Raw genomic sequence first — 19,971 nt, forward strand, 5'->3', positions numbered from 1 at the left:
TCCTTTAGTACCTCTAGCCTTTCGGCCTTCAACAGGGCAGTCCTACTAGCAACAAACTCCTTCAGCTTTTGTTTATTTGGGAATGTCCTAATTTCTCCCTCATTTTTGAAGGATAATTTTACCAGGTATGGAATTCTTGACTGACAGTTTTTTCCTGTATATTTCCTGTATATATCATCTCAATGCCTTCTGGCTTCCATGGTTTCTGATGAAAAATAGGCTGTTAATCTTATTGAGGATCCCCTGTATGGGGATAAATTGCTTCTCTTTTGCTGTTTTCAAGATTTTCTCTTTGTCTTTTGACAGTTTGATTATAATGTGTCTTGGTGTGGATTTGAGTTTGTCTTGTTTGGAGTTTGTTTAGTTTCTTGGATGTGTAGATTCATGTATTTAATCAAATTTGGGAAGTTTCAACCATTATTTTTTCCAATATCCTTTCTGCCTCTTTTTTGCTCTTCTGCTGGAACTCCCATAATGTGTATATGGGTCCATAGGTCAAGGTCCTACAGGTGCTTTGAGCTTTGTTTATTTTTGTTCATTCTTTTTTCTTTCTTTTTCTCAGGCTAGATATTTTCAATCAATTTATCTTTAAGCCCACTGGTTATAACTTGTTGTAGGTTTTTGAATAGATTCCAGAGTTCTGAAAATGTTCATTTTGGCAGGTTTTTTTTTTTTTTTGGTGAGATTAATTGTTGCTTTAGTGGAGGAACATATTCCTTGAAGCTCTCTCCTCTGCCATCTTTGGTGACATCCTTACATCTTCTTTTTCGGTGCTTCCTTGCTTTCTGGTACCACAACATGTTCCAGGGCCATTTTTAAATTTTTTTTTTTTGCTCCTGCCTTGGAACCAACTGGTTTTTCAAAGAGCATTGTTTGTTTGCCTATTATGGGTGTGGGTGTTTAGAAACCAAGATCTGGGTGTGAAGTACCATTTAGTAAATGCTCATTGTTACTAGTGTATCATTGCTTTTAGAAATGCTCATTGTTAATAGTGTATCATTGCTTTTAGACCCTCTAAGTGGACAGAACTAAGAAATATATGCATATCTACTAATTTCTATATGCACACACATCTATACTGGAAATGCAATTGATTTTTGCATATGAATCTTTTATCCTATGACCTTGCTGTAGTTTTTTTGTAGACTCTTCAGTATGTTCTACATACAGAATTACATGTGTTTCATTTTTTCCTTTCCAATCTGTATGCCTTTCTTTCTTTCTTTTTTTTTTTTTTAACTCATTCGTTCATTCACAAGCATTTATTAAGGGGTCTTACATGCCAGGCATCATGCTTGATGCTGAGGATGCAAAAATAATCCAGACACGATCTTTCTGTAGATGACTAGTGTTTTTATGGCCTAATTTTCTTAAAAGACCAGGGAAATTCCTATGAGGGAAAATAGAGTATCATCTCATTGTATATATCATCAAATCACTCTCACTTAGAGATGAATAACACTGGCTCTATAATAATGTAGAGCTGAGTTGGAATTCTAACTCTATAGCTCTTTGACCTTGGAAAATTGCATAACCTCCGTTTCCCCATATATAAAACAGAATTAATAATAGTGTCTATCTCATACATTTATTGGGAGGATAAAAAGCACTCAGCATATATTGTGGCACACAGGGCTCAGTAAATGTGTTTTCATGGCATGAAAAAATTGTTAGGAGCTACAACAATTATTTTTCATAAGTCATTTAAAATTTTGAGTAAAAAATTGTTTTTTTTTTAAAGATCTTATTTATTTAGAGAGAGGGAGTGAGAGACTGAGTAGGGGGAGGGGCAAAGAGAGAGGGAGAGAGAATCCCAAGCAGACTCCACACTGAGCACGGAGCCCTACATGGGGCTTTATCTCACAACCCTGAGATCATGACCTGAGCCAAAATCAAAAGTCGGACACTTAACTAAGTGAACCATCCAGGCACCCCTAAAAAATTATTTCGATAACGTACAGTGTATTATATATTGAACATTTCGGCATGCTAAATAATCACAGGCAAAGTGACTTTTATAGAATAACAATGTTAAATTGTTTTGATACTGTGTTAATAACAAGTTTAGATATTATTTGTTTACACAGGGACACATTTTTATAGCAATTAAGGAAATATTTTGGGGGGTGGGCAGCCATGGAATTGGACAAGGAGCAGCTGTGCAAGCAGCCAGCCTTGGAGACAGAGGGGCTGCACTTCCTGCACGTCACGGCGAGTCCCTGCCTAGTCCCTATGGCTGGTACATCACCTGCTGAAGGTGTTCAGCTGCATCCTTCTCTCTGCGGTGTTTCAGAAACTTTCCACCCAGCTGAAGGCCTCGAGGCAGAGGCAACTGGACTGCTGTGGAACCTGATGTTGTCGTTAAAGGACAAGAGGCTTGAGCAGCTGCTTGTTTGAAAATGCAAGAGGAATTAAATGCACAGGGTAAAAAGTATAAGGAAAAACTAAGACAGCTAGAAGAACAAAAAAAGGAGACAGAACATTGAAATGTGAGACAGTGTGCAAGAAGGAAAAAGGTACAAAGGAAATGTAAGAAAGCCCCCAGAAGATGAAAGCGCTGGGCTTTCTATTTCATCGGTCATCCTGAAATGAAAATCTGACAGAAAGCCTTTGCAGGGAGGTGATTACAACCCTTTGCCTGGTGAAGGAAGTGAAGCCTGCTCCTGGAGACCTGGGCGGAGGCCCATCATCTGGTAGATGAGGCTGAGAATCTTGTTAGTGTCGCTTTTGATATTAGCAAGACGAACCCTTAACCCTCAATTCAGTTGCTTTATGCATGTTTTTCACAGCGACTAGCCATGGGGGGGGAGTTATTTCTGTTCTTTACTACACCTGCACCTGTAATGGTTGATGTCAGCATAGGACATAGACATCACCACCAGCAGTAGGAGCACTAAAGCCAGTGACTGCGTTCATTGAGCTCATAGGTAATTGCTAGTTAGTAGATAAAGCCCCTGGGTGATTAACAGTCTTGATAAAAGAGATCTAGTAATGGTTCTTCAAGTTAGAAGTCCCTGCTGATGCAGCAGTCTCTGTGACAGGTTGTGCTGAAGGATGTCTTTCTTATAAATGGTGAGCCCACCAGTGAGGATTTCTGATGCAGAGAGATGATGGAGTTATTTCTACATATTTATTGTTATGTACAGAACTTTGAAAAAAAGAAACTAAATATTTAAAAAATGCAAAGAACATTTTTAGCATCTTTATTAAATTCAAGGAAATTCTTTATGAACTTGAATTTGTCTATCAGACATTAAACAACTTTTTAGCATTCCAAAAAAAAAAAAAGGTAACATTTTGGAGGAAGGTAGTCATTTGTTAAGGTTAATTTTGGTGGCAATAATATATTCTTCCAGATTGTAAATTTTTTTTCTTGTTGTGATTTAGGCTTTCATGAAACCTGCATTAACCCTTGCTCCACGTTCTGGAACCATTTACCTAGTAAGGAAAAAGATTCATTAAATGGTATCTCAGTGGTCTTAGCCAATGGAATTGACTGTATACATGGGCTCCTGGCCAAGGGACATGTGGGGGCTGAAATCCAGCCTGAGGAAGGCTGTATCTGCTCAGAGGCAGTAAGCCTTTTATCTGCTTCATTAAAAAAAAAGAGCTTTTTGCATGAGCTAGCAGGGCCTTGATTAGATCCCTCATGCCAACAGTGTGGAAAATACCCTGGGGAAAGCCAATTCATTGAATCTCATGTGTCCTGCCATTTCTTTCATTGTCATAAACATATTGTATTTTCTTAGTGGTTTTTCCATCCTAGATGCTCAGGAAATACATGTGAAATTAATTAATGAACATTAGCTAAAGAGAAATATGGGTTTTAACGAGATTACTTATGCATAGATTAACTGTGAGAAGTGGGAACAAGAATTCTCCACTACTTTCAAGTTACACCCTATACTGCATATGCTGTGCACAGAAACGATACCAAATGAAGAGGCAGAAGGGTGAGCAGGGAGAACAGCCTAGGCATCAGGGGACTTACTCCCCTGTTCAGTGCAAGGTATTAACTGAACACACACTTACGTAACACTTACTGATGCTTGGCCCTGTTCTAGAGCTCCTTACGTGTACCGACCTCTTCATCCTCACTGCCATTTGTGAAGGGCGTGTTGTTAGCGAGCTCATTTTACAGACGAGGGAACTGAAGCACAGAGAGGTTAAGTGATTTGTTAAGATCAGAAAGGCAGTACATGGTACAGCTGGGGGGACTCTGGCTGCCGAGTTCATGCTCGTACCCAGTCTACTATGTGGCCACTGCCGAGCCGGCTACTCCTCCCTCAGAGTGGCAGCCAAACAGGGCACCATCTTGCTAATGCCATCCATTACCTTTGAACCATTCTCTGTTCATGTCTGGTGTCCTTATTAGCCAGATCTGGAGCTCTCTGAGGATGGGGCCACATTTTCCTGCTCATGTCCGTCTTCCCTGTGGCCGCGTCATAGACCCTCCGTAGATGCTTTTTGAAGAAACTTCCAAAGGGCAACACCATCACAGAATTTTCCTATTGGAGCAACACCTGGATAGAAGTGCTGCTTGACAAAAAAAAAAAAATACCTGAATTTCAACAACCTGTCTTTGGAAGGCAGGTGTGGCCCTGATGTGTTGAATTTCAAAGTAGAGATGCCTGACAGAGCAGCTAAGCCCAAGGAGCTACAAGAGGCAAGAAAGGATCCTTCCTTTACAGATTTCAGAGGAGGCGGGGCCCTACCAACACCTCGATTTCAGACTTCTAGCTTCCAGAACTGAGACAAGATGTTTCTGTTGTTCTCAGCCGCTCAGTTTTTGGTGCTTTGCTCTGGCAGCCCTGGGAGACTAATACAGTAACTGTTCATGTATTTGGGCTGCCATAACAAAATACTATAGATTGGGTAACTTATAAACAACAGAAGTTTATTTCTCACAGTTCTGGAGGCTGGGAAATCCAAGGTCAAGTGTGGGCAGGTTCAGTGTCTGGTGAAGACCCACTTCCAGTCTGCGTATTTGCCTCTGTGTCTTCACGTGGTGGGGGAGGTGAGGGTTCTGTCGGCGGCCTCTCTTATAAGGGCACTCGACCCATTCAACTCACCCTCATAGCATCATCTTAGGGGTTAGGACTTAACATATGGAACTGTGGGGGAGGGGGGACACACATATATGCAATCCAGTGCAGTAACTTTAACTTTAAATCGGATAACCAGTCTCTTGGTCCGCAGTACTTACCAACTATTCAGTGTGTGAGTTATCTGTGTGTTGGAAGAGTGAGGATAAAGGGCACCGCAGGAGGCTCCCTGGGTCGTTCTAAACTCTCTGCTCTTGAGACTTTGTAATCTGGCAACTCAAAGTGTAGTCTCTAAATAGAATGAGGATTGCTCCTGGCTGAACAAATATATAGGGATCACCCACCTTGAGGTATCTTTAAATATGAAGACCATATCAGAAGGGCATAAAGTAAGGATTGACTAATGCAGGTGAGACTGTGTGAGTTTAGGGACGATGGGTACATGCATACTGTGAGCCTTGGGTCCCTTTTGCAGAGCCCAGGGGTTGGATGATTCCTTCACCACTAGTGAGGGCTCAGGAGCTGCGTTAGGGGAAGGGTGTGGTGGGATTGTGAAATGAAAGGCCCAATTCCCTATGTCCTGGGATTGGCTCTGGAGAGACTAAATATTGCTGAGGATTTGTGTGCACAGAAGACATTGGTGGCAAAGATTCTATGCAAGGTAGTTTGCATAGTGATTTGAAGAGAACAAAAATTTCAGACTTTCAAATTTTCCTATTGTCTTCTCTGTTTCCAGGTGGCTTTCCTGTTTCACGGTGACAGCTGATCACTTAATGTACCTTTAATGTGATCTTGAATATTTTTAATGAACCAGAAAAATTCTCAGAAAATGGTGGGAGACCTCATTAGGAAAATCTCTTAGTAAGATTGCCATAAACTAGTTTTTTTTTTTCTTTTGTTTTATTTCATTATCTTTTAGGTCAACTTAGTAGACTTTTTTTCTGAGTAAAAATATTAGCTGTTGGAGTCACTCTTTCTAATAGTAATAAAATCTTCGTTCTCTGTCTCTGAGCACCAGGTAGCTCTTGGTACCTCTCATATACTTGGTGTTACCTGCAGCCTCAATTTTCTTTGATCGCTTGCTTGCCTCAATTCTGGGAGTTGTTTTCTCTGGCGATTACGTACAGCAATTGTCCCTCTGGCTTAGGAAGACTGGAGCTGAAAGAAGTCACAGTAGAACTGCTAGACTAGCCACAAGGAAGATGAGGCTGGGGGCCTTCAGAATCATGACAGAGACGTTTGTAACCAGTGGTTCTCCATCTTCACTAAAGACCAAATCGAAGGGGCTATGTAATGTTGCAGCACAAAGGATTGGGATCAGCTATGGGGAAGAACTGCCTGTGCAGAGCATACTGCACCAATGAAAGGATTTTTAAAGGAGAGGGGATGAGAGTCCTTCGTAAGGTCAAAATCCTCTGTGTCATCTTTTAGGCCCATCCGTAGACAATTAGGTGGCTTTGACTGGCAGGCCTCATGGCGGACACTGCTCTCCCCACACCAGACCTGTACACAGTGAGTGCATTGCGGGGAGTTGAAACCAAGGGTTCAGCCCCCCGCCCCCGGCCCTGCTCATAGTTGTCTCTGCATTCCCAGCCCAGAAGCCTGGGTCAGGGGCCTCCAGTGGAGGTTCCCGATAGTTCCCCATGCCGCCCCTGAGACTTTGTATGGGCTGCCGTGGCTGAGGCACGTTTCCCCATGCTGACTGGGTATTTTTCTACTCCTGCTCTCCCCTTCTCCTTACCCTCAATCCTCTGGGCTCATAAAAAGGCAGGAGTCTTTCGTTTGGGGCTCCTTGGCAGTGAGAAACTTCTCCTGTCATCTGACCCCTGCCTGGTGCTGTTCTGTGGGGAAAAATGGAACCCTGGGATGCTGGCACCTTTGCCTCCTGCCTTCACTGTTGCAGTGAATGAATGAAGTCTTGATTGTTACTTTCCGATTTTGGCTTGTTGTCCTCACTGATCATCTCAGCCGGAGCTGGTAGAATTTTTGTGGATGATATATTTTTTTAAAGATTTATTTATTTATTTGAGAGAGAGAAAGAGGGAGAGAGAGAGAGAGAGGGAAAGCAAGTGCGGGGTGGGGGAGGGGCAGAGGGAGAGGGAGAGAGAATCCTCAAGCAGACTCCCCGCTGAGCACTGAGCCCAAGGCAGGGCTCGATATCATGACCCTGTGATCCTGAGCTGAGCCGAAATTAAGAGTTGGAAGCTTCACCGACTGAGCCACCCAGGCGCCCCCGGATGATTCTTAATGTAGATTCTTACCATCGAAGGCAAGAACTGGTACCTGGGGGGGGGTTGTGTACCCAGCCTTGTGTGTGATATTCATCCACTCTTGTATTGAACAAATATTATTGACAGGGATGTGCCAGGGCCAGAGGGGGAGGACACTGTGGGCCAGGAATACAAATCTGAACAAGGCAAGAAAGGTCTCTACCTGCACGGAGGTGCATTCTATGGGGGGCCTGCCACCAATTGGTAAACATACAACATAATTACAGAGTGTGGTTCCGTCTGAGAGAGAATAAGCAGGAGTGTGTTAAAGTGATTGATGAAGGGAAGCTTCTCTAAGTTCGGTAGATGGAGAAGCCTTTCTAAGGAGGTGTTATTGGTACAGAAACCCGGGGGTTGAGAAGAAATCAGCCCCATGAAGAGGGTGGGAAAATGTGTTCCGTTTCGAGGGACCAACAGGTTCAAGGGCTGTGAGTTGGGAATATGCACGGCGTGTTCTAGGAATTCAGAAAGCCGTGCTGCCCTCGTTGTTGCGTATTTTGAATGTTATGCCTGAATGAGACCTCTGTATCCTTTCCACAATATATAAATACTTCATTTTATTTTTGTGTGTATTTATACCCTTTCTGGTCCTCAAAAGAATTTAGGTGACTAGTGAAATGTAAAAAGTTTGAACAAAAGAGTTGAGGGAATGGGACAATGGGAAAATAAAGCCGTGAAGAGTATAGTTACTTCATAAGCAGATCAATAACTGAAAGGGAATTGAAAGGGAAAAGCTTGGCTTGAGGAATGAATCAGGTCAAGGTCAGACTGTGTCCCCAAGGGCAGTATCTGGCTCTTTGCTGGTCAGTAGTTGATGGCTGAATGAACACACTCTTAGGGCAGCTGTGTTCTCATAAATCCAGGCTTTGGCATGAAACTCTCAGGGGAAAGTACTTTAGGGTTGGGGCATCGAGTGGGCAGGTGTAAGTGTGACCTGGTCTGCTTTGCAAATCTGAACTTGTGTTAGAGCTGGCCGCTTACATGTAAGTACAGGTACTGAGGGGCCCCTTATTGCCAGTGAAACATCAACACAACGTACAGAGAACAAGAGAATCGAGGGAGAAGTAGAAGGAAGAGGAATGTAGGGAGACCATTAAAATGTGAGTTTAAAAACTTCCAGAAGGAACTTCTTGGGTTCTTTCAAGAAGGAACCAGTTGGTCCTAGAATCCCCCAAAATAGATTGTATGGTGTCAGAATTAAGAGCATGGGCTTTGGAATTAATAGAGCTCACTTTGAAAGCATCTCTTCCTCAGGATGTGGTCCTGAGTGAGTTATTTAACCTCTGTGAGCCTTGGTTTCATCTTCCATAAAATGGGGATATAATACCATTTAGTTCCTAAGGTTATTCTGAGGATTACGTAAGATAGACCATATGCACCTGAGACATAGTGTTTAATAAATGGTAACTCTAGTTCAAGGTGGTTGGGGAAGTAGAAATAGCAAGGCCTTGATAAAGAGGCCAGATGTGGTGGGTGGGGTAGGTTAGGAGAGGGAGACGTAGCTCTGGGGAAACCTCCTCTGAATGGAAAGAAATCAGCAAGAAGCTTGTTGTGGCTGGGAGAAGGACCGTCGTTTTTTTTCTTTGCTTTCTGATTCGGCCGTGAAGGTAGGCAAGTAAGATCAGGACCTGAGAAGACTCTGAAATGCGAGAGGCACCATCTAAAGATGGGAGAGCTGAGCTGAGCAGGAGTGGTGCTTCCTGGCCAGAGCAGGCGAGTGGTCAGAGGTTAGGAGCTGGGCATGGGCTCGGGAAGGCCCTGGAGGATGGAGTAAGTAGATTCCCATTAGAAGAGAAAAAGCTGGTCTGGATTTAGTCACACTGTGCTTTCTAATGAGTTTAGTGACAGGAATGTAAGTCTGTACTTTCCTGTTGTTTTTGAACATCGGGAGTTTAGCCTCTGACATAAAAGGTGAAATCAGGGGCTCCTGGGTGACTCCATTGGTTGAGCATCGAACTCTTGATTTTGGCTCAAGTCATGATCTCAGAGTTGTGGGATTGAGCCCTGCGATGGGCTCCTCACTGGGCATGGAGCTTGCTTGAGATTCTCCCTCTTCCTCTGCTCTTCCCCTCCTCCTTAAAAAATGGTAAAATCACACACACACACACACACACACACACACACACACCCCTTTTCCCTGGGGCGGGGGAGAGGGCCATTGTGGGATTACTGTGCCTCCTCACTAACGAACAGTTTATGACCGTCTAGTACATTCCCGCGGTGAGTAACAAAAAAGCCTCTGCCATTTTAACTTATGAACGAAATGAGCAAATATTAAGTGCCTGCCTTGTGCCAGCTACTGTTCTAGGTGGTGAGCAAGCCCCTGCACTCAAGGCACTTACAATGCCAGCAATGTTAAGGGCTTCCTGCTCAGAAGAAAGAGAAGGCAGATAAGACAGTACGAAGAGATGGCCGAACGCAGCACTGCTTTTGATGGAGTGCCAGGGAAGACCTCTCGGAAAGGGGAAAAGCATATTCTCGGGAGAGGGAAGCGCAAGTACAAAGAGCGTGAGGCAGGAACGTGCTTGGCCTGACCGCGGGTCAGCAAGAGGATCAGTGTGGGTGTGGGGAGAGTGAGGGGGAAGTGGAGGGCTCTTTGTCTGTCTCCCCATAGGAGTGATCCAGTAGAGGGCCCCACTGAGATGCAGGAGGGTGGCCCTTGAGCAGGCGGGAGGGGCGGATTCCGTGTGGGGCGGAGGGGGGAGACCCGCACACACGGCCTGGTTCCCACGTCCTGGCTGTGTGGTTTGAGGTCGGGCACTTGACCTCTCCGAGCCTTCTCTTCTTCACCTTTAAATTGTGAATACCTGATACAAGCCTGGGAGTGTCGTGAAGATTAGCGCAGCCCGGTTCTCCACAGCAATGGGAGGCAAGGCAGGTGTGTGGGCACGTGCAGGGAGGATTGTGGATTAGGAAGGTGAGCAAACTCAGTGAATTCATCCGGAGAAGGGAAGAGGGAGGAGGAGGTTTAAGGAACATCGAGAATGTGTGACATAATTCCTAGGAGAGTAAAAGGGAATATAGTGAAACACTGGGCTAATATAGAAAAAACACAATTCTCAGTTGTCTGGGGGTGGAGAAGCTTAAAAGCATCTTCCTTTACCTGGTCATACCTGACTCACAGGCTGGCGTGGGCCAGCGGGACATGTTTCTCTGGCCACGGCCAAATCTCTGAGGTGCTAGCAGATTCGAGGCCCCTTGCTGCTGCCGGGCACTTACTGCCCCTCCCCCGCACTCCTCCTTCTCGCCCCCGCGTCCCTTCTGGGTTTCCGGTATTGGCTACGCCCCCTAGGCAAGTTGCTCAGCCTCTTTGAGCCTCTGTCTCCATATCTGTAAAAGTTCCGCAGGATTGGACTCATCTTAATAGATTTGTCCTGCAAGTCGAGTAACCATGTGCAAAGTGCAAGGTGCGCTGTCTGGCAGGTGGATGTTTCCTTTTGTCATCACCGCCATCAGTACAGCTACTTCTGTGACTGCTGCTGCAAGATGGGACTCTAGTGGCATCCTCCGCGTGTGCCTGGCACCGCGGCAGTGTGCCTGGTCCCGGACAGCAGTGGGCAGAAGAGAAAGAATCAGCTTGCTAGATACAGCCTGGATACAGGCAGGCAGGACCCAAGATCTGCATTTTAAATAAACACCCCTGGGGTCCGACGGTAACCCTGATGGCAGTGTGATCACTTCATGGATGATGTCTCATTGAATTTTCACAACCACTACATACAATTGGAGTATTAGCCCATTTTAACAAAGGGAAAAAAGAGTTAAAGGGAGGCTAAGTAATTCGACCAATATGTAACTCATAGAGGTAGGATTTACACCCCCAGATTCTACTCCAAAATGCATCTCTTTGATAGGAGTTAAAAGCAAAAAAACCCCCAGAATTTGGCTTGGAGGGACACAATTTTTGAGTAATAGGTGTAAATTTTGCAGGCATTTTCTTATTTGCCTTTTAAAAAAATACCTGGAATGAACCTGGAGTCCCTTGTTTTATAGATCTCTCCAATCCTTATCTCCAGGAGCCCAGCACACCAGAGATGCCTGCTCCACCCACTGAGGGGGGAAATCTGTTGGGGGCCACCGCAGAGTTGGGCACTCTCCTGGGCTGTGTAATCGCCCTTCACCCATCTGTGCAGATGGACAGGTCTGCAGGAAACAGGCACACCGCCTGTCTTAATCATCGGTAACCGCGGCAGACCTGCTTTTGGGCCTCTCAAAAGGGCCCATGTTCTGAACAAGGTCTGGGAAGAAGCACTCTTAAGTTTGGAATGGGTGCACTCGAGAATGTTCTCCACATCAGGGCTCCAGCTGGCTTGGATTAGGGCACTTGAGACAGTGCCTTTAAGGCACATGGCGAGCGCTGGCTAGCAGGAAGGTTCAGGGTGGCATGAATGTGCCCATACGTCGTGGGGCTGCTGGCGGCCGAGGGCGGTTCGAGGCTGCTGTTGCTGGGTTTCCTGAGCCTGCCGTGAGGGCGAGCATCCGTGTGGCCGGCAGACAGGGTGCTTTCCAGAGCGGGCTCTCCTTCCCAGGTCGTGGCAGGTGTGTGCAAAGTTACGTAAGTGCTGTTCCAGTGCGGCCTCCCCTTCCATCCACGCGTCAGACGGGGCTCCTGGACGAAGCACGCAGAGCAGCCGCATCAGGGTGGAAGGCGTTCTGGCTGTGAGAACCATCCCCAGACCCGCACGCACGGCCTGGTTCCCACGTCCTGGCTGTGTGGTTTGAGGTCGGGCACTTCACCTCTCCGAGCCTTCTCTTCTTCACCTTTAAATTGTGAATACCTGATACAAGCCTGGGAGTGTCATGAAGATTAGCAAAGTAAAGCAAGGCAGCCTATCCCGGGTTTAAATACCCCTGGCTAGCCCCTTTGGTAATCCGTGGTGTTTCTCTTCGCTTCCCTACATTTCTTTAGGGCCAGGGGCCAACTCTTAGTGTTAGGCCCTGAATCCATCTTAGTGCTCTGCACGTTGTAGGCAATTCTAAGAAGGTGAATAAACGAATGAGTGTTTACACAGTAAAATTATATTAGGGAGCACTGCTGGAATCAACCTCTAGTTTCTTAGAACAATACAGTGTTACACTGTGGCTTGTCATGCGAAGCATTGCCTATGAAAGATTTTCAGTTAAGGACAATCATCAACAATGTTAGGAACTAGGAGAGACTTTTTTTGGCCATTCTTCTGAAAAAGCATTGTTCCTTTTGTGGGTCTCTGAAACATTGGCTTATCTTCCGGGGCCTTCCAACCTTAGATCTCAACTCTGTGTTGTTATTTATTTGAACAGTTCGTTCCCCTTTCCTTCTAGCCTCTTCTTTATATTTGCTATTTCCCATATGGTTAGCTTAATAATAGCCTTGACACAATTCAGGGCATGCATCCCTTGTCCCTGTTTCCAAGGTAAGTCCCTTGTCCTTGTCTTTCAGTATTCTCATCTCTGTCTAGAACACAGAGTAGGTGACAAGCACAGGTTTGTCGCTTAGATGGGTGAATAATCGAACACAAGCGTGAAAGAATCCTCCTGTTCTCTCTGTCCTCCTCTTCTCCGACTTCTCTCCATGTTGGTCCTGCTTTTATTTATTTATGGCTATTTTTAAAACATTGGGCCTCAGATGCAGAGTTGGGTTATGGATTATCCACAGCCCTCAGTTTATGACATGCTTTCATCATTGGTCCTTTGTCATCTGTTTTTGTGTATATGTGGATGGATGGATTTTAAATGGTATAACACGCTTCCCTGTACTTGCATACAAAAACCAGAACAGGGCCTTGATAATAACTTACGTCTAGCCATATGGTTTCCCCACCTCCCATCCTTCTGTTTCCCAGAGTCTGGGTAACCATCATCCTGAATCCTTTATTAATTTTTCCTTTGCTTTCCTTTTTATGATAGTTTTGTTGTTTGTATCTATCTATCTATCTATCTATCTATCTATCTATCTATCTATCTATCTTCCTAAAAAGTGTTTCTCATTTTGGTTGCTCCTAACTTTATATCATACCACCCCCCCCCACTGTTTGTTATATTGCTAAGATTCATCCATATTCTTTTATGTTGTCAAATACATTCATTTATTCATTATTGGTCATTTATTCATTCATTGTGTGAATATACCACTGTGATTCATTCACACTGATGTGGCTGGGTCATTCGATTATTCCCAGGATTTTGCTCTCGTGAACAGTGCATCTATGAATATTCTTGAACATGATGTTGTCAAGTTTGTGCAAGAGTTTGTGGGTCATGAGCTTGAAGGTAGAATTCCTGGGTCATAGGAAATGTGAATTTTCAATGTTATAAGATAAAGCCAAAATAGTTTCCAAAGTCTCTACACCAATTCATACTCCTACCATGTCCTTTCTAATGCTAGTTATCCTCAAATTTTGAACTTGGGCCTGTTGAATGGATATAAAACAGTATTTCACTGTGGTCTGCCTTGATCACGGAGGATGGTGAGAGTGAACATTTCTTTGAATGTTTATGGATATATGTGTTTCCTCTTCCGTAAAATGCCGATTGCTACTTTTACCCTTTTTTCTATTCATCTGTTTATACTTTCCTTATTGATTTGCAAAGTCTGGTCTGTATTTCTCATGAGAATTCTTTGTTGATTTTATGTTCTTCATGTAGGTATTAATTCTGGTGTCACACTGCCCCAAAACTTACTGGCTTAAAACAATTTTTTTTTTCTTGTAATTCTGCTGGGTGACCGGGCTCCGCTAGGTGGTTCTTCTGCCCCATGGGGTGTCGGCTGGAATAACTCAGTTGTATTCAGTAGCTGCCTGGGTAGGACTGGGTGTCTGGTGTCTCGGTGTTCTTCCATGCGCCCTTGCTGTCTGGTTAGCATGTAGTTTCTCATAGCATGGTGATTTGGGGGTAGCTGGACTTTTTACCTGGAGACTGGTTTGCAAGAAGCAGAATCTGCCAGTCCTTTTCAGGCCTCTGCTCGAGAACTCCAGAATGATACTTCTGCAAATAATAAAGTCAGTCTGGATTCAAGAGGAGAGAATAACCTCCAGGGAAAATAACCTCTTGATGTGGGAAGTGGCAGACACACACACACACGAGAAGGAATTGATGGCAGCCAGCATGAGACACTGTCTGCCACCTGTATACTGTGAATATCTTTCAGTTTGTAACTTTTCTTTCTACTTCTCTAAGGTGAACCAATATTATTTTTTAAAAAATATTTTTATTATTTTTAAATTTTATTTCATTTTCTTTCTTTGAGAGAGTGTGTGAGTGGGTGGGGGAGGGGCAGAGGGAGAGAAAGAATCTTAAGCAGGCTCCACACCTAGCAAGAGCCCAATGTGGGGCTCGATCTCATGACCCTGAGATCATGACCTGAGCCAAAATCAAGAGTAGGACACTTTACCAACTGAGCCACCCAGGTGCCCCTAAGATGAACCAGTATTCTTAATTTTAATCTATCTCTTCTTTTGAAGTCAATGCTTTCCTGTTCAAGAAATCTTTCCTTGCTCCAAATTCTAAAAGACATTCACTGATATTTTGAGCTAATTGATTTTAAAGTTTATTTCTAACATTAGATCCTTTATTCATCTGAAGCTGATTTTTGTCTGTGGCTTGAGTAGGGATTTGATTTTATTGTTTTCCATAGGATGTGGGTTAGCTTTTCCCACTGATCTGATGTACCACCTCTGTTATACACTAAGGTTTCCAAAATGCATGGGTCTGTTTTGGGCTCTTTCCTGTCCTGTAGGGCTGTTTCTCTCATTTTGCTCTATTTTAATAGCCTTATAATAAGCCTTGATACCTTGAAGGGCAAGTTTCTTCCTCCCTGATCTCCCTGTTCTGCAATATCTTGGCTTTTCTTGGTTCTTTACTATTCCTTATAACTTTTAGAATTATCGTGCTCCGCGAGAATCTCTATTGAGATTTTTATTGGACTTGTATTGACTTTATAGATTAACTTTGGGGGAGAGTTGACAAGTTTTTTAATATCATCCTATCCAAGAAAATAGTCATTTCACTTACGTATATTTTAGAAGTTCTTTTAATAAATTTTGTTTCTTAAATTCCATATATGAGTGAAATCATATGGTATTTGTCTTTCTCTAACATATTTCACTTAGCATAATACCCTGTAGGTCCATCCATGTTGTCGCAGATGACAAGATCTCATTCTTTTTTATGGCTGAGAAACATTCCATTGTGTATACGTACCACTCTTCTTTATCCATTCATCTATTGATGGACACTTGAATTGATTCCGTATCTTGGCAATTGTAAATAATGCTGTAATAAGCTGTAATAATGCTGTAATAAGCTTAGGGGTACATATATATTTTCAAATTAGTGTCTTTGTTTTCTTTGGGTTGATACCCAGTAGTGGAATTACTAGGTTGTATGGTAGCTCTATTTTTAATTTCTTGAGGAACCTCCATACTGTTTTCTGCAGTGGCTGCACCAGTTTGCATTCCCACCAACAGTACATGAGGGTTCCTTTTTCTCCACATCCTCACCAACACTTGGATTTCTAGTCTTTTCGAGTCTATTCATTCTGACAGGGGTGCTGGTGATGACACTTCTCTTCAGCCCCTCCCCTTGCAGCCTAGATAGCCAGGCACTTTCGGGAACCAGTGTGAACGCTCTCCACTTATCTTGTTAACACCGTGTGCCCCACCCTTGTGTTCCCCTGCAGATCGGTCCCATCCACACCACCCCATTTGGCACATGTCCCTCCAAAGCTGCTTCTGCCCTGACACACCATGCAAATAACCCTAGCAGGGAACAGCGCCTCTCCAAAGTGACTCCTGCGCTAGGGAGAGGGGAAGAGACCACACACACCAGCGCACTTGCAGTCCCAGCAGCCGCTCCTTGTAACTAGCAGTAGAGAGAGAGCTCCCTGGCCATCAGTGCGGCTACAGCCTCGCAGAAAGACTGGGGGCAGGCAGCTGGTGTGACTGCTGACACTGCCCAGTTAGGCACCTGCAGCATCCCCAGATGGGCCCCCTACCAGCACAGGGACCAAACCCTGCCCGGCATGCCCCCAACAGGCAAATTGCAGCTGACTGAAGACAAGTGTGGCTCAGCCACGACAGGGGTCTGCATGCAACCCCCATAGGAGGCACCCCTGTGGCACCTGGTTCTGGTGGACGGGGGGTATTGCCCCATAGGGCACTACGGGACCTCTTCATCTTAGACCAATTACAGGAAATAATGTATGTTACCGACTATCCACAATGTCTAATAAACCAGAGTTATAGCTTCTAGATGGGGAAGAGAGTTACAGGGTGGTGGTTGACATACTATTTCTGGCGCCCTAGGCTTGGGTCCTGGTTCTACTATTTACCAGTTGGGTGATTCTTGGGAAAATTACTTAACTTATTCACTGTGTTTCCTCAACTGTAAAATAGAGGTGACAGCCTTAGTACTCAAATGTGAAGTACATGGTGCCCGGTGCATAATAGGCATCCTATAAATGCTCACTTTATTTGTTAATGTCATTATTAGAAAATTGAGAGTCACCGAAACAACACAAAAAGCGTCATCTCCATTCCTTGTATCTTCACTATGGAGAAGGAGCTAAATGGAGTCCCTAAGCACCCACAACCTCGGGAGAGATTTTCTTCTAACTGCATGGAAATCGTCTAACCTTGGAGGAGCAGTGATGTAATTCCCTTATCAAATAATTAAACTGGTAAAATTTTCTCTGGGAAAGAATGGGAAAAATAAAGATCATTGAAAGGAAAAACATTCCTAAATGTTTAGATGTCTTAGCTTAAATAGTTATTAATTACACTTTTTATTATAACAAAATTTAATAGAAAGGACCCCCCCCTTATTTTTTTTAAGAATTGCTGATGGAATCATTCCTTTATGGGGCTTCTAGGAGGTGCGAGGCAGTGTGCTGGCTGAAGTGTAGGGACAGGCAGGACGCACAGGGTCTCTGATCTCAGGAGCTCATGGGGCTGCATAGCCCACGGTTACATAAATATCTTTATAGAATGCTAAAAGATAAAGTTGTGCATAATATATTTCCACATATGAGAGAATCCTCAGTTACTCGATGAAAACATTGGGTCACACGTTTGGTTACACACCAGGATCAAATTTATCTTTGAACACTTAGGAATGAACTTTCCAGAGGCTTGCCAGGGGCAGAGCTACCATTGTGTTGCAGAACATTCCCGGGAAGGCTGTGGCTCCAAGTTTGCTCCTTTATTCCCCTGCTCTATGGTGGTGCTGCTCTGAGGTAATTTAATAGGGGAGCAAAGCAGTGCCATGTGTGAGGCCCACTACTGGTTAAGCATGATCTTTTGACCCAGTTAAAGTGTAATCAATATTATAGGAAAGGCCTGTGTTCAGCTTTTAGGTGGTAATGGCTATAAAGTTCTGCATCGCACATTAAACAGAATCAAGAGTTTGCCTACCAAGAAGAATAATTCAGTAAGAAGATGAGATGCTATCAGTAACATCAGAATTTAGTAAAGATGATAATCCCAAATAGATACCACTCCGGTGAAAATGGATTCTCATTTATCTATGGGATTAACTCTCAACTTCTCACTTTGGTATGCGCAGCCCAGCCATGATCTCCCCACTTAGCTTTCAAGCCTTGTCTTTGATTACTTATGCTGTTGTTAAACTGGACCAGCTGGCCTCCGTGCCTTTGCTCGTGCCGGTTCCTCCCCCTGGAAGCCCTTCCCTGTTTGCTGCTTAGTGACACTTACCAAAGCCCTGTCCATCCCCACCGGTGACCTAATTCCGCCTCTTCCACCCTGTTTCCTGAGCCCGTGGCATACGTATCACCTTAGACCCAGACCTGTATACTCTTGCTGTATCCCACTTCCCTTGTGGCTGTTTGCCTCCTTACCACCTCCACTGGGACTGCGGGCAGGGATTCTCTGTATCCTAGTGCCTGACGCGGAAATTGCAGAGGACAACGTAAAGAGTAAAAAGGACTTGCTGAAGGAAAACATCTTTATCTCGGGTACAACAAGTTCTTCTTAAAATGCCATATAGGATGAGAAAAAACACAGCTGTAAAACATGGAAGAGAAATATGACATGTTCTAGTACGTAAGCAGGTGATACGGTTTCAGATTAAGTGAAAAAGAAAAAGCCTTACTACTGCCTTCAGAATACATTATGACGAATCTCAGCCGCTGACATCTCTCGGCTGTGTGGAGCGGTCTTTGTTTTAGTTACCTCTTTACTAAACTGATAGAAAAAATGGCTTGAAAATAAAAAAGGAGCTTTTATCCCCCCCCCCCCAGGGCCAGTTCTGTGACTACTGCAATTCTGAGGACCCCAGGAAAGCGCATCCAGTCACCAACGCGATTGATGGATCGGAGCGTTGGTGGCAAAGCCCTCCTCTCTCCTCAGGCACGCGGTACAACAAAGTCAACGTCACCTTGGATCTAGGGCAGGTGAGTTATGCTTCCACCCGGAAAGGGGGAGGTTAGTTTGGATCATTGTTTCTGTGGTTATTTCTGATATAATAATAATTATATTAAAAAACAAACATCAGTTTTAATTCTCTAATTGTTGTGAAGGCTGTTACATTAATATTTACATCCCTCCACACTCAGCCAGTCATGAAGCAGACACTGATACCTGTCTATCAAGAGTTAAAAATAGTAAAAATAATATCTTGACAAAGATATTATTATTATTGATTATGATAAAATACACACAGCACATTTTAGTACCATCTTAGACATTTTATTTTTTTTATTTTTTATTTTATTTTTAATTTTTTAATTTTTTTTTTAGATTTTATTTATTTATTTGACAGAGAGACAGCCAGTGAGAGAGGGAACACAAGCAGGGGGAGTGGGAGAGGAAGAAGCATGTTCCTAGCGGAGGAGCCTGACATGGGGCTTGATCCCAGAATGCCAGGATCATGCCCTGAGCCGAAGGCAGATGCTTAACAACTGTGCCACCCAGGCGCCCCTATTTTTTTTAAAGATCTTATTTATTTATTTAGAGAGCACGCGAGTTGGGGGAGGGGCAGAGGGAGAGAGAGAATTTCAGGTAGATTCTGTGCTGACTGTGGAGCCTGACATGGGGCTCGATCCCATGACCCTAAGATCGTGACCTGAGCTGAAATCATGAGTTGGATGCTTAACCAACTGAGCCACCCAGGCGCCCCTATCTTAGACATGTTGAAGTGTACAGTTCACATTGTTGTGCAACCAGTCACCAGAATTCTTTTTTGTCCTGCAAAACTGGCACTCTGTGCCCATTAAACAACAACCCCCTATCTTCCTTTGTCTCCAGCCCCAGTCAACCACCATTCTACTCTCTCTGTGAATTGGGCGACCTTAGACACCTCATAGAAGTGGAATCCTACAGTATCATCTGTCCTTTGTGACTGGCTTACTTCACTTAGTGCACTGTCTCCAGGGTTCATCTGTGTCGCAGCATGTGTCTGAATTTCCTTCTTTTTTCAGGCTGAATAACATTCCATTGTATGTATGCTTCACATGTATTTATCCAGTCATCTGTCAAGGGACACTTGAGTTGCTTCCATGTTTTGGCTCTTGTGAGTAATGTTGCTCTGAACATGGGTATGACTAAGATATTTTTATAGCATTTTCTTTCCCAGAAATCCTGATTCTGTGAACACTGAGTACCATAGTTATTGGCTCTGTTTGGCCAGCTGGTGCACAAGAAAACCCGACTTCAGACCTATCC

General features: G+C 44.1%; 1 protein-coding gene and 1 pseudogene across 5 annotated transcripts in view; both read left to right on the plus strand.

Annotated features, from left to right (window-relative positions):
• LAMA3 (laminin subunit alpha 3) overlaps positions 1-19,971 on the plus strand; it is a 254,194-nt gene that overhangs the window by 7,340 nt on the left and 226,883 nt on the right. For all 5 annotated transcript variants that reach the window (XR_004620111.1, XM_034642117.1, XM_034642118.1 and 2 more), the window contains exon 2: positions 18,549-18,701. Coding sequence is in view for 4 of the 5 variants with exons in the window: in XM_034642117.1 (XP_034498008.1) it covers positions 18,549-18,701 (153 nt within the window). In the remaining variant the exon portion in view is untranslated. The remainder of the gene's footprint in view (positions 1-18,548; positions 18,702-19,971) is intronic.
• On the plus strand, positions 2,060-3,099 carry LOC100484415 (annotated as a pseudogene).

This window comes from Ailuropoda melanoleuca, chromosome 14, assembly GCF_002007445.2.
Source record: "Ailuropoda melanoleuca isolate Jingjing chromosome 14, ASM200744v2, whole genome shotgun sequence".
Taxonomy (NCBI): domain Eukaryota; kingdom Metazoa; phylum Chordata; class Mammalia; order Carnivora; family Ursidae; genus Ailuropoda; species Ailuropoda melanoleuca.